General features: G+C 37.4%; 1 protein-coding gene across 4 annotated transcripts in view; it reads left to right on the forward strand.

The window, feature by feature from the left end:
* Positions 1–12,430, forward strand: part of TAX1BP1 (Tax1 binding protein 1) — a 79,563-nt gene that overhangs the window by 6,748 nt on the left and 60,385 nt on the right. For 2 of the 4 annotated variants that reach the window (XM_080818604.1, XM_080818606.1), the window contains exons 3-4: positions 1,223–1,282; positions 9,365–9,467. In XM_080818604.1, the coding sequence (XP_080674730.1) occupies positions 1,223–1,282; positions 9,365–9,467 (163 nt within the window). The remainder of the gene's footprint in view (positions 1–1,222; positions 1,283–9,364; positions 9,468–12,430) is intronic. The other 2 variants (XM_080818605.1, XM_080818607.1) reach the window with 1 other exon arrangement.

Here is a 12,430-nt window from a genome sequence, read left to right on the forward strand (position 1 = left end):
ATTATACTGAGGTGATCATGGTGGTGCGTCACTGTGCTAGAGATTTTCTGGCAATTTCAACTTTGCAGAATGTAGTGGAGAACTAAAACATGAGAGTGTCTTTGGGGCACCTGGCTGGCTCAGTTGGAAGAATATGGGACTCTTGATCTCGGGTTTGTGAGTTTGAGCCCCACATTGGGTGTAGAGGTTATTAAATAAAATTAAAAAGTGTCCTTTGAACAGCCAAAATGTCATAAATGTCCAAATTCCTCAGAATACGTTTTAGATATGATTTTGTCTGGTGTGTATAAGCTAAACAACAAAGTAGAAGTAAGAATAGCTGCTAGAATTAGGCACATAGAAGGTATCTAGAAGTGAAAATCGGCCTTTCAGACTGAAGAGGGCCGAAAAACTATTAGATAAATAAAGTTTTGGCATCTAATGACCTTTTATTTCCTTTTTGAATCCTTTTTTCCTTGATTTTGCATGTTAGAGGAGTCACTATTAAGTTATTTAAGTCAAATTCCAGAGTGGAGATAACATTCATTGTGAGCATTTTTATGACATCAGTGCTGGTTTTGATTAAATGTGAGATATGGGTATCAAGTTAAACTTGGTGAGAATTGGTGTTTCGTATAAGAATGGGTCAGACGAGTAGAATAGGGAAATGAGATTGAGGGAAGGAAGGGGCATTTCTGGCAGGAAAGCGGTATGAGCAAAGGCACAAAGAATGTTAATGGATGCAGGTTACAAGTTGCTTTGATTAGAACATAAGCTTCATTTAGGAAAGTGGAGGGAGATAGTGTTGGAATTAAGCTTCACACTGTCCATGGAGACTTTCAGTTGTAGGCTGAAATGTTTGTAGGTTTTTATTTTGGGCAGTGGGATGTCTTTGTATATGTAGGTATGTAGGCTGATGAATTGTATTTCTATGAAGATGAATGTTTCCCTTTTTCTTTCAAATTAGTTTTTTTAATGGCCTATTGCCTAATCCAAAAGTTAATGACTTTCCCTTCAAATCTAGTCGAACACCAGTTCTGTCCATTTTCTTGCCTATGTATTTTTGTATTTGTAATATCAATGCCCTAATTTTATGTCCTCCTTATCTCTTTCTAAGACTACTGCAATAGGTCACTTTTTCCCCTTGTTTTCATTCTTACCCCCTCCTTATCTGTTCTTTAAACTACTCTATATAAACTATAATATAAAATGAAAATCTGAACATACCTTCCTTTTGTTTCAGACTCTTAAGTGGTTCTTCATCATCTGTGGAATAATGCCGAGACCAAATAACTTCACCAATGTGCTGTATAACCTTCTTTTGTTTTGTTTTGTTTTTGAAGACTATTTGAGAGTGCCTATGAGCATGAGCTGGGGGAGGGGCAGAGGGAAAGGGAGAAAAAGACTCCCCTCTGAGCAGGGATCTGGAGGTGGGGCTTGATCCTAGGATCATGACCTGAAGGCAGATGCTTAACCTGCTGAAGCAACAAGCTGCTCCTTGTAAGGCTTCTTTCTGACTTAATCTGTAATTTCATTTTTTTGTCATTGCCTGCTTATTTGCTTTGATAATGCTAAACTGTTATCTCTTGTGCATTCCAAGTACTGTAACTTTTCTCTAAGAGATGGAAATGTACATGAATATAATGGTGTAGAATGGATTGTAGAATTGCCTGGATAATACTGTAAAACTCAAAGGAATTTCAGGCCTTTGGTAAAAATTTGAGAACATGTGGGAAGACTCAAGGAAGAAAATCACGTTTATTTGTTTATTTATATTTAAAGATTTATTTATCTGTCAGAGGAAGCAAGAGCACAAGCAGGGGAAGTGGCGGGCAGAGGGAGAAGCAGGCTCTCCGCTGAGCAGGGAGCCCAATGCAGGACTCAATCCCAGGACCCTGGGATTATGATCTGAGCCAAAGGCAAACGTTTAACTGACTGAGCCACCCAGGCATCCCAAAAATCACGTTTAATAAAGTGGAATTACCTTGCTTATTGCATTGCGTGTTTTAAAACACTTAGGTGTACTGTAAATTGTCCTATAGGATGATTTTGATAGACAAAATCTTGAAAGACAAGCAAGGAGAATATGCCTAGATAGTAGCAATTAGGGGGAAGGAGTGAAGGGAATGTGTGTGTGGTATATTTGTGAAAGTGTTAAATCAAATTTAATTTGCCTGGGACAGATGATTCGTTTTAGAAGATTAATGGGAAAGGTTGATTGGATCACGTTATGGATGGTTTTAATATTTGGCTGAGGAATGAAGTAAAGCAGAGAGAAATAAAATTTAGAGATGAGTTTTTATGTTGGAGGGTTGAGTAAGATACATTGAAATTAGAAAATGGAGACTGAAAATATTCAGACTATCCTAATTTTCTAGGTGAGATAAGGCTTAAAGTAGAAAAGGGAGTCAGTTTGGGGAAATAATCCATAAGTAGAATCAGTGGGGATTCATCAGCAATTGGTTGAATGAATTTGGACTGGAACTCATTCATGGCTTCAATATATTCAGTAAGGAGGAATAAGGTCATGTGTTAAGAGTTGAGGGCTTGAATATGCAAATGATTTGGTCTTGCTGCTATGGAAGAATGTCATAGAGAATTAGAGATTGCTGAGCATTGGTTTTAGGACTTTCTCCGGAAAGGTTCAGCACCTAGAATTTTGAGTGAAGAAGTTTGGTGTATATTTTTCTAGATTTTAAAAATCCATAGGCTCATTTTATACCATTCTGTAGGTTTTATGTTTATCCATATATAACTAGCAAATTCATTTTCAGTTCTTTCCTACTTTCAGGTCTTAGGTCTGTCTCCTTTTGCCCCTTCCCCAAAATCAGTGCCCTCTGGAATTCTGTTTCTCTCTTTACGAGTGCTCTTTGTGTGCTCTCCCTAATGTTTCTGTTTTTCTGTCAAGGTTTCTCTATAGTATCTTAGTTTTACTAGGTAATCTTGATGTCTTTCTGTTCCCTGCATTGCCCTCTCAGAATTTCCTTTATGATCAGTGCTTCTCATCCAACATGTTTTTCTAAAATGTTCATTCTATTTAAAGGGAACGTTGGGATGCTGGGTGGTTCAGTCTAAAGTGTCCAACTCTTGATTTCGGCTCAGGTCATGATCTCAGGGTTGTGAGGTGGAGCCCTGTGTTGGTCTCTGCACTGGGCATGGTGCCTGCTTGAGATGTTCTCTCCCTCTCCCATCTACCCTGCTCCTGCCCCTTCTCCCTCTCTAAAAAAAAGGAGGGGGGAACACATTTGTGGGTTTTTTTTTTCTTCCATGTTATCCTTGTTCATTCATTTCCTTTAGTAACAGGAATAATGCCCAGTACTATTGTAATTCCCCAAACTAAACTGTTTTAATGGGGCTGCTTTGGTTCCTTCCTTAATATAGTTAAACCCTCTTCACTGGATTCAAATGTAGCTCCTAGAAGCAGTGTGTTTTGAAAGTCATAGGTAATTTTAACTTCCATTGTTCTAAGTAATGTCATTCTCCCTGCCATTTTTCATTGTTTTAAAATTGTTATTCTAAATAAAATAATTTTCTTTCCATTGCTGCTTGTAAAAAGGCAAATTCCCTTGCATATTAAGGGATGGAAATCTGTCTGAATTCTGAAATCTGAATTCCAATCAAGTTCTAACTAGATGACCAGGAAAATAAAGAGAAACAAGCTATGAATTGGACACTTTGTTGTTTATTGACTTTATAAATTAGATATTTATTATTCTTGCCATACGGTCCTACATAATTTCCAGATGTCTACTGTTTTTTTCCATTATGACCTCCTACTACATTTTCATGTGGGAGTTTAGCCATACCTATCCTAAAGGAGCCAGTACTTTGTATCTTTCCAGATTGAGAGACTTTTACATTTATTTATTTTTAAAGATTTTGATTTATTTATTTGAGGGGGAGGGGAGGCAGAGGGAGAGAATCTGAAGCAGACTCCCAGCTGAGTGCAGAGTCTGATGCAAGGGCTCAGCCTGATGACCCATGAGACGATGACCTGAGCTGAAATCAAGGGTTGGACACCCAACTGACTGAGCCACCTAGGTAGCCCTATATTTATTTTTCTATATATGCCTTACACGTCCCTTCCAGAGTGACCTAAGATTAGTCATTCAAGATCCATTGTTAATTTCTTCCTCAAGGAATTTAAAGCACACTTTTATATTTTGTACTCAGATTGGATTTCATCTTGTCCTTCAGTGGGCTCAGCGTGGGGTACCTGTTACATCCTAGAGCACCATCAACCACTTTCTTGAGAAGAGTTGCTCAGACTTAGGCAATAACGGAAAGCAAAATGTTAGGCATACTTGTAGGTTGCTATAGAAAGCAACTGATAATACTCTTGAGCTGTTGTGAATCACTTAGTGGAAACATAGCGAGGACCAAATCCTTCAACATCTTTATTTATTTATTTTTTGAAGATCTTATTTATTTGGTAGAGTGCTTGCGCTCTTGGGGAGTGGCAGAGGGAGATGGAGAGAGGCTAATGCGTGGTGTGATCCCAGGACCCTGGCATCCTGACCTGAGCTGAAGGCAGAAGCTTAACTGATTGAGCCACCCTGGCATCCGTAGATAGTACTTCTTTCAATATCAGTATATGGACAGGGACAAAGAACACAAGCTATGATTTATACCAGGCATATATCATATATGTTGGGGGAAAACTTCAGATGGGCTTTTTTTTTTTTTTTTAAAGGAGACAGTGAAGCATTGGGGGATCTGAAGTGAGGGAGAGCATATCATAGGATCAAGATCACTGTCTCTGATAGAGTGTGTCCTTGGGTATTAATGAATGGTAACATTTAATGAATACTAATGTGCTCAGCACTGTGCTGATCTATATAGGGATTATCTTACTTATTACACAACCCTTTGAGACTGTCATCTCCATTTTAAAGAGGAGGGAACAGAAATAACCTGAATGAAGTTATATAGCTAGTAAGTGATCTTTTCTGGCAGTCTGATCTTATTTCCTATGCTCTTAATCACTACAATATACTGTGTGTGCAAAAACTACCATTTATGAAGTGCTTACTGTGGGTCAGGCACTCTCCTGGGTGTTGGTTTTATGTTCATCATCTAATTTAATTCTATTAACATTCTTGGGAGAAACAATAACAGCCTTATTAGGTAGATCACGTCATGGGTTCCTCAAGTTTCTCTCATACAAAGAGATGAATAGTGTCTTAAATATTTTCAAATGTTTTTGACTGACAGAAAGAAATTCTGTGACTTGACCTATCAATAAGTTGTATGTAAGTACTCCTGAAGCAGATTTTTAAGAAGCATTATTTAGCCTTCATGCACTGGAATTTTCTAATTCTGTATAATTAAGAAATAAGGGCTGTGAACCACTGCATTGATACTACCACTTCCTAGTGGAAGTAGTACTTCTAAAAGAGTAGCACTCTTTTAGAGACTATAAAGATTGCTAATATTGTTTTAGATTCAATGTTTTGTAATCTTATCCCAGGTCTATCAGAATTACAGAATGTATGTACAGTCTAAACCTGTGGATGATGCATAATTTCTTACATTTTCTGCAAATGGATATCTAGTACAGGCATACCTTGGAGATACTACGGGTTGGGTTCTAGACCACCACATCACAATCGTGAAGTGAGTCACAATTTTTTTGGCTTCCCAGTTCATATAAAGTTGTTTACACTGCATTATAGTTTTTATTAAGCATGCAGTAGCATTATGGCTAAAAAACCCAATGTATACACCTTAATTAAATACTTTATTGCTAAAAACTAACCATCATCTAATCTTGCAGCGATTTCTCTTTTTGGTGGTCATGCCATGATGTTTGAAAGCTCCTGGCTGGTCAGGGTGGTGGTTGCTGAAGGTTGGGATGGTTGTGGCAATTTCTTAAAATAAGACAACAAAAGGGGTATTTGGCTGGCTTAGTCGGTGGAGCATGGGACTCCTGATCTCTGGGTTCTGAGTTCGAGCCTCACATTGGGGTTGAATTTGCTTTAGGAAAAAGAAAAAGGAAAAGAAAAAACAAGACAATAATGAAGTTTGTCATATCCATTGACTCTTCCTTTCATGAACTATTTTTCTGTAGCATTTTACCCACAGTAGAACTTTTTACAAAATAGCAGTCAGTCCTCTCAAACCCTCCTGCTGTTTTACAAGCTAAATTTCTGTAATACTCATATAAGTTGTTCGCTGTCATTTCTATAATCTTCACAGCATCTTCACCAGGAGTAGATTCCACCTCAAATGTTTCTTTACTCATCCATGAGAAGCAACTCCTTATCTCTTTAAGTTTTGTCATGAGATTGCAACAATTCAGTCACATCTTTCAGGCTCCACTTCTAATTTTAGTTCCTTTGCTGTTTCTACTACATCTGCAGTTACTTCCTCCACTGAAGTCTTGAATCTCCTGCAAGTCATCCATGAGGGTTGAAATCAGCATCTTCCGAACTTCTGTTGGTGATGGTGTTTTGACTTATTCCCATGAATTGTGAATGTTCTTAAGGGCATCTAGAATGTGAATTCTTTCTAGATGGTTTTCAGCCTGCTTTGTCCAGATCTATCAGAGGAGTTATTACCTATAGCTGCTATAGCCTTTCAAAATGTATATATATTTTTAAAGATTTTATTTATTTATTTGAGAGAGATCTTGAGCTGGGGGAGGGGTAGAGGGAGAAGCAGACTCCCCACTGAGCAGGAAGCTCAATTCAGGACTTGATCCCAGGACCCTAGGATCATGATCTGAGTGGAAGGCAGATGTTTAACTGACTGAACCACCCAGGCGCCCAGAATGTATTTCTTAAATAATAAGACTTATAAGTCGAAATTACTCTGGATCTGTGGGCTGCAGAGTGGATATTATATTAGCAGGCATGAAAACAACATTGACCTTGTTGTATGTCTCCATCAGAGCCTTTGAATAAACAGCTGCTTTGTGAATGAGCTGTAGGATTTTGAAATGAATGTTTCTTTTCTGAGCAGTAGGTCTCAACAGTGGGTTTAAAATATTTAGTAAACCATGTTGTAGATAGATGTGCTGTCATACAGGCTTTGTTCCATTTATAGAGCACAGGCAGGGTAGGTTTAACAAAATTCTTAAGGGGCCTTGAATTTTTGAGAGGGTACATGAGTACTGGTTTCAACTTAAAAATACCAGCTGGATTCCCCTTAGGAAGAATGTCAGCTTGTCCTTTGAAGCCAGGCATTGACTTTTTCCTCTAGCTGTGAAGTCTGAGATGGCTTCTTCCAAAATAAGACTGTTTCATCTACGTTGAAAATCTGTTATTTAGTGTAGCCACCGTCATTAGTTATCTTAGCTAGATCTTTACTTGATGCAGCAGCTTCTACATTAATATTTGTGGCTTCACTTTACCCTTCTGTATTATGGAGGTGCTTTCTATAAATCTCATGAACCAACCATTGCTAGTTTCAAACTTTTTTGGTAGCTTCTTCACTTCTGTCCATCTTAAGAGTTGAAGATAGGATAGGGCCTTGCCTTGGATTAGGCTTTGGCTTGAGAGAGTGCTGTGGCTGGTTTAATCTTCTATCCAGATGACTAAAACTCTCCGTGTCAGCGATAAGACTGTTTTGCTTCTTATCATTTGTGTGTTCACCTGAGTAGCACTTTTATTTTCTTCAGGAATCTTTCCTTTGCATTCTTAATTTGGCTGTTTGGTGCAGGAGACCTAGCTTTCAGGCTGTCTTGGCTTTTGACAGGCCTTCCTCACTAAGCTTAATCATTTCTAGCTCTGATTTTAAGAGTGAGATCTGTCTTTTCCTGTGAGAAGTCTTTGAGGCCACTGTAGGTTTAATAAACGGCCTAATTTCAATATTGTTGGGTCTCAGGAAATAGGGAGGCCTAAGAGGGAGAAAGATTGGGTAATGGCCAGTTAGTGGAGTAGTCAAAACATGTAGATTCGGGGCGCCTGGGTGGCTCAGTGGGTTAAAGCCGCTGCCTTCGGCTCAGGTCATGATCCCAGCGTCCTGGGATCGAGCCCCGCATCGGGCTCTCTGCTCAGCAGGGAGCCTGCTTCCTGCTTCCTCCCTTCTCTCTCTGCCTGCCTCTCTGCCCACTTGTGATCTGTCTGTCAAATAAATAAATAAAATCTTTAAAAAAAAAAACATGTAGATTAAGTTCATCATCTTTTATGGGCCTAGTCTATGATACTCCAAAACAGTTATAATAGTAATATTTGAATAGTAATATTTGAATAGTAATATTTGAATAGTAATATTTGAAGATCACTGTTGTAGGTCACCATAACAAATACAATAATAATGAAAAAGTTTGAAATACTCAGAGAATTACCAAAATGTGATACAGAGCTGTGAGGTGAACAAATGCTGTTTGGAAAATTGCGCTGATAAAGTTGTTTGATTCGAGGTTATCCCAAACCTTCACTTTGTACAAACAAACCAAAACACAGTATTTGTGATGCACAATAAGTTTTGTGTATACCTGTTTAAACATCGCTAATATTCAGTATTTAACATCTTATAGTCCATCTAGAAGATACTGAGATCTGTAATATGTATGTTTTATAAGTTGAAAATGGTTTAGATATACGTGAAAATGGTTTAGATATCTAAAATGGTTTAGATATCTTTCTTTTTTTTTTTTAAAGATTATGTTTATTTATTTGACAGATAGAGATCACAAGTAGGCAGAGAGGCAGGCAGAGAGAGGGGGAGAAGCAGGCTCCCTACTGAGCAGAGCCCGAGGTGATGCAGGGCTAGATCCCAGGACCCTGGGATCATGACCTGAGCCGAAGGCAGAGGCTTCAACCCACTGAGCCACCCAGGTGCCCCTAGGTTTTCTGTTTGTATATATAAACATCTTGATAATAAGGGACTTTTTGCAAAATTTACCAGTTGGCTGGAGTTAAGACTCGGTATGAGAGATTGGTGAAGTTAACCATGTTTAAGGTAGAGAGAAAAATCTAATTACACTGAAATTTGAGACATAAAGTTGGAAGTTAGTGAGGGGATGCCTGGGTGGCTCTGTGGGTTCAGTGTCTGCCTCTTGATCTTGGCTTAGGTCTGGGTGGTAAGTTCAAGCTCTGCCTAAAAGAAAAAAAAAAAAAGGAAAACTCTTAAGTTTAGTGAAAATCAAATTTTAAGGGAAACACAAGTTGTTATATTTGATCATGTGCATGCTGAGATTCTTCTTGAAAAATTGAGTATCAGATTGCATTTTTAATACATAATAGAAACTCTGCTGTTCAGTATATAGGTTTTTATAACATAAGCTTATAGCTTAATAAAAATCATAAAAATTTGACATGCTTGTTAAAATACTCAGTGATTTATTAACATGGTAACACATGTTTTAACTTTAGGATGCAGTAAAAACAGTACACTATAAGATACCACTCTAATCTGTGTTTTTGTTATTTTCCTTTAGGTTGGATGGAGTACTGCTCGTGATTATTACACATTTTTATGGTCTCCTATGCCTGAACATTATGTAGAAGGATCAACAGTTAATTGTGTATTAGCATTTCAAGGTAAGTACTGAAAAGAACTTGATGAAATTTGATGTTCTCTTGCCATTTAAAATGTTGTTCTCCATTATGATGGTCTACTTAGGCATGTCTAACATATCAAAATTGAATTAATTAGTATCTTGGTTTAGCAAAAATTTCAAGAATGTAAATATGTAGTGTAGGATACATATTTTATATGGACATTTTAAGAGGTTTTTTTGCTTTTCATTGAAGAGTGAGTTTCTTTCCAGATCTTCACTTTGGATTGCTTTTGTTGTTGTTGTTGTTGTTTTCCAAATAAGAAAACTATTACTGATAGTAGAATAATGTAACGAATTAGGGTGAGAAAAAGAATTCTATATGAAAACCACAGTTTATAGAGGTTATAGGGTTTATAGAGCAGTTGCTTTAGAAAATGGATGTAAGGGAATATAAAGTTTATTCTTATCTTAACTTGGCATTATATACATAATTTAAAAAATAGTCCATTTAGAATTCTGTCTCAGAATTTGCTTCAGAGTGATCTTCGTATTATAATTGCACTGATTTTTGGATTATATTAAAGCAAATTCTTAGCCTTTATGCTATGGATTCTTTTTGGTCTGTAGAAACTAGTGAATGTTTTCTCAGATTGGTATTGTAATGCGCATAAAATGCAGAGAACTAGGGGTGCCTGGGTGGCTCAGTTGGTTAAGCATCTGTGTTGGCTCAGGTCATGGTCCTTGGATCAAGTCCTACATCAGGCTTCCTGCTCAGTGTGGAGTCAGGTTCTCCCTCTACCCCTAACCCCCACCACCCCTCCTGCTCATGCACAGTCTGTCTCTCAAATAAATAATTAAATCTTTAAATTAAAAAAAAAATGCAGAGAACTGCAAAGGAAGCAGTAATACTCTATTGAATGGGTCTAATGGGTTTAACAGTTTGTTCATTCGTCTGTTAAAGAAGGACACCTTAGCTGCTTCCAAGTTTTGTCAATATGAATAAATCTGCTATAAAGATATATTCACAGGCTTTTGTATGGATATACATTTTCCACTCATTTGGGTAAATACCAGGGAGTACAGTTGCTGGATCATATGGTATGTTTAGTTTTATAAGAGACCACCAGACTTTTCCAAAGTGATAATATATCATTTGGCATTACCATCAGCATTGAATGAGATTTCTCGTTCTGCTTTGCCGGCATTCAGTGTTGGCAGTGTTTTGAGTTTTGGTGGTTTACTTTTCAAAAAAACTTTATTCTGAGGTTTGTGTATGTTTGGTGTGAAAATGAATTGGCATTGTGACCATGTGGAACTAGCATATAAAAGAAATTTGTTATGTACTATGTCAAGAACCATTAAGAGGATAAAATTTGTACTGTAATAATAGGCCAAGATACAGGTCCTTGTAGTGTTTTATGGATTAAGAAATGGTGTAAATTATAAATCTGGTTTATCTTTTAATTCATAGCCTCTTTTTAGATAATCAAATTCAGATGTGTATATTGGAACATTTTTTTTTAAAGATTTTATTTATTTATTTGGCAGAGAGAGAGAGAGCATGTGGGCGCGTGCACAAGCAGGGGGAGAGGCAGAGGGCAAGGGAGAAGCAGTCTCCCTGCCGAGCAGGGGAAGCCCAACATGGGACTGATCCCAGGACTCTGGGATCATGACCTGGGCCGAAGACAGTGGCTTAACCAACTGAGCCACCCAGCGGCCTCTGGAACTGATTTTTTTGTTAAGATTTTTTTTTGAAAGATTTTTATTAGCTGCAGGGGGTGGGGCAGAGGGTTGGGGATATAAGTAGACTCCCTGCTGAGCAGGGAGCCGACTCAGAATCCTAGGACCCTGAGATCATGACTTGTGCCAGAGTCAGACATTTAACTGACTGAGCTGCCCGGGTGCCCCAAGATACTTTTTTTCTTAAAAAATTGTGGGTTTATTTCCAGTCATTTTTAATCATTTTTAATGTGATTAATTTTCTTAAACTAATTTACTCATTTGTTATAGTGACTAATGATTTTACTAGTGATTTACCAAGAAGTTTAAAAGCAGTTTGGGGAAAAAAAAAGCATCTGGTTTGTTTGTACTATAAGAACATTTTCATGGGAGCTAAGCATAAAGGGAGTAAGTTTTCCAAGTTTTTGAAAACTCATCATGTTAATTTTTACTTTGAAATTAAGAAATAAAAGCTTCGGCCTGCCTAGAACTCATTTGTTACATAAAGAGGTCAGGATAGAGTCATGAAAAACTTACTCATAGAGTATTAGAGCTAGAGGAAATTTTAAGCATTATCCAAAATTGCTTTGCTCATTTTGTGAATGAGTCATGAGACTCTTGAAATGCAAAACTCAGAACAACTAACAAAGATATGTAAATGTAATTTTTTCTATATGGACCTTGTTATTTGACTGATTGCTTTACTATTTTATTTTCAATGTTATTAATCTAATGATTTTTCTGCATAGCTTTAAGTTGCAACTCTGAATAACTAGGCCTTGTATCTCAAATGGTATTTGAACCATTTATTAGTGGATTATTTTTGTGAGATTTATCAGACCTTGACTATCTAGTTTGTAAAATTTTGAATGTCTTGATTCCAGAGCTGATTAATCAGAGTGCGCTCTAATTTTGTTTTCCTGTTTAAACTTTCAAATAAGTCTGATGGCCATTTAAGTTACTCAACCATGGCTTAATAAATTTATTTGTATAAGGAGGGTGGGTTTTTCAAAATTTGAAAGTATATTGCCAAATCTACTCATGGTGTTAATTTCTTTCTTTTTTTTTTTTCCTTAAGAGAGGGTGAGGAGTGGGGGCGGAGGAGAAGAGAGGGAAAGAGAACCCTAAGCAGGCTTCACACCAGTGTGGAGCCCAATGCAGGGCTCAATCTTAAAACCTTGAGAATATGACCTGAGCTGAAATGAGTTGGATGCTTAACTGACTGAGCCACCCAGGCACCCCCATAAAAAGTTTTTAAACTTTTTATTTTATAATTTTGGATGT

The sequence above is a fragment of the Martes martes genome, assembly GCF_963455335.1.
Source record: "Martes martes genome assembly, chromosome: 11".
NCBI lineage: Eukaryota > Metazoa > Chordata > Mammalia > Carnivora > Mustelidae > Martes > Martes martes.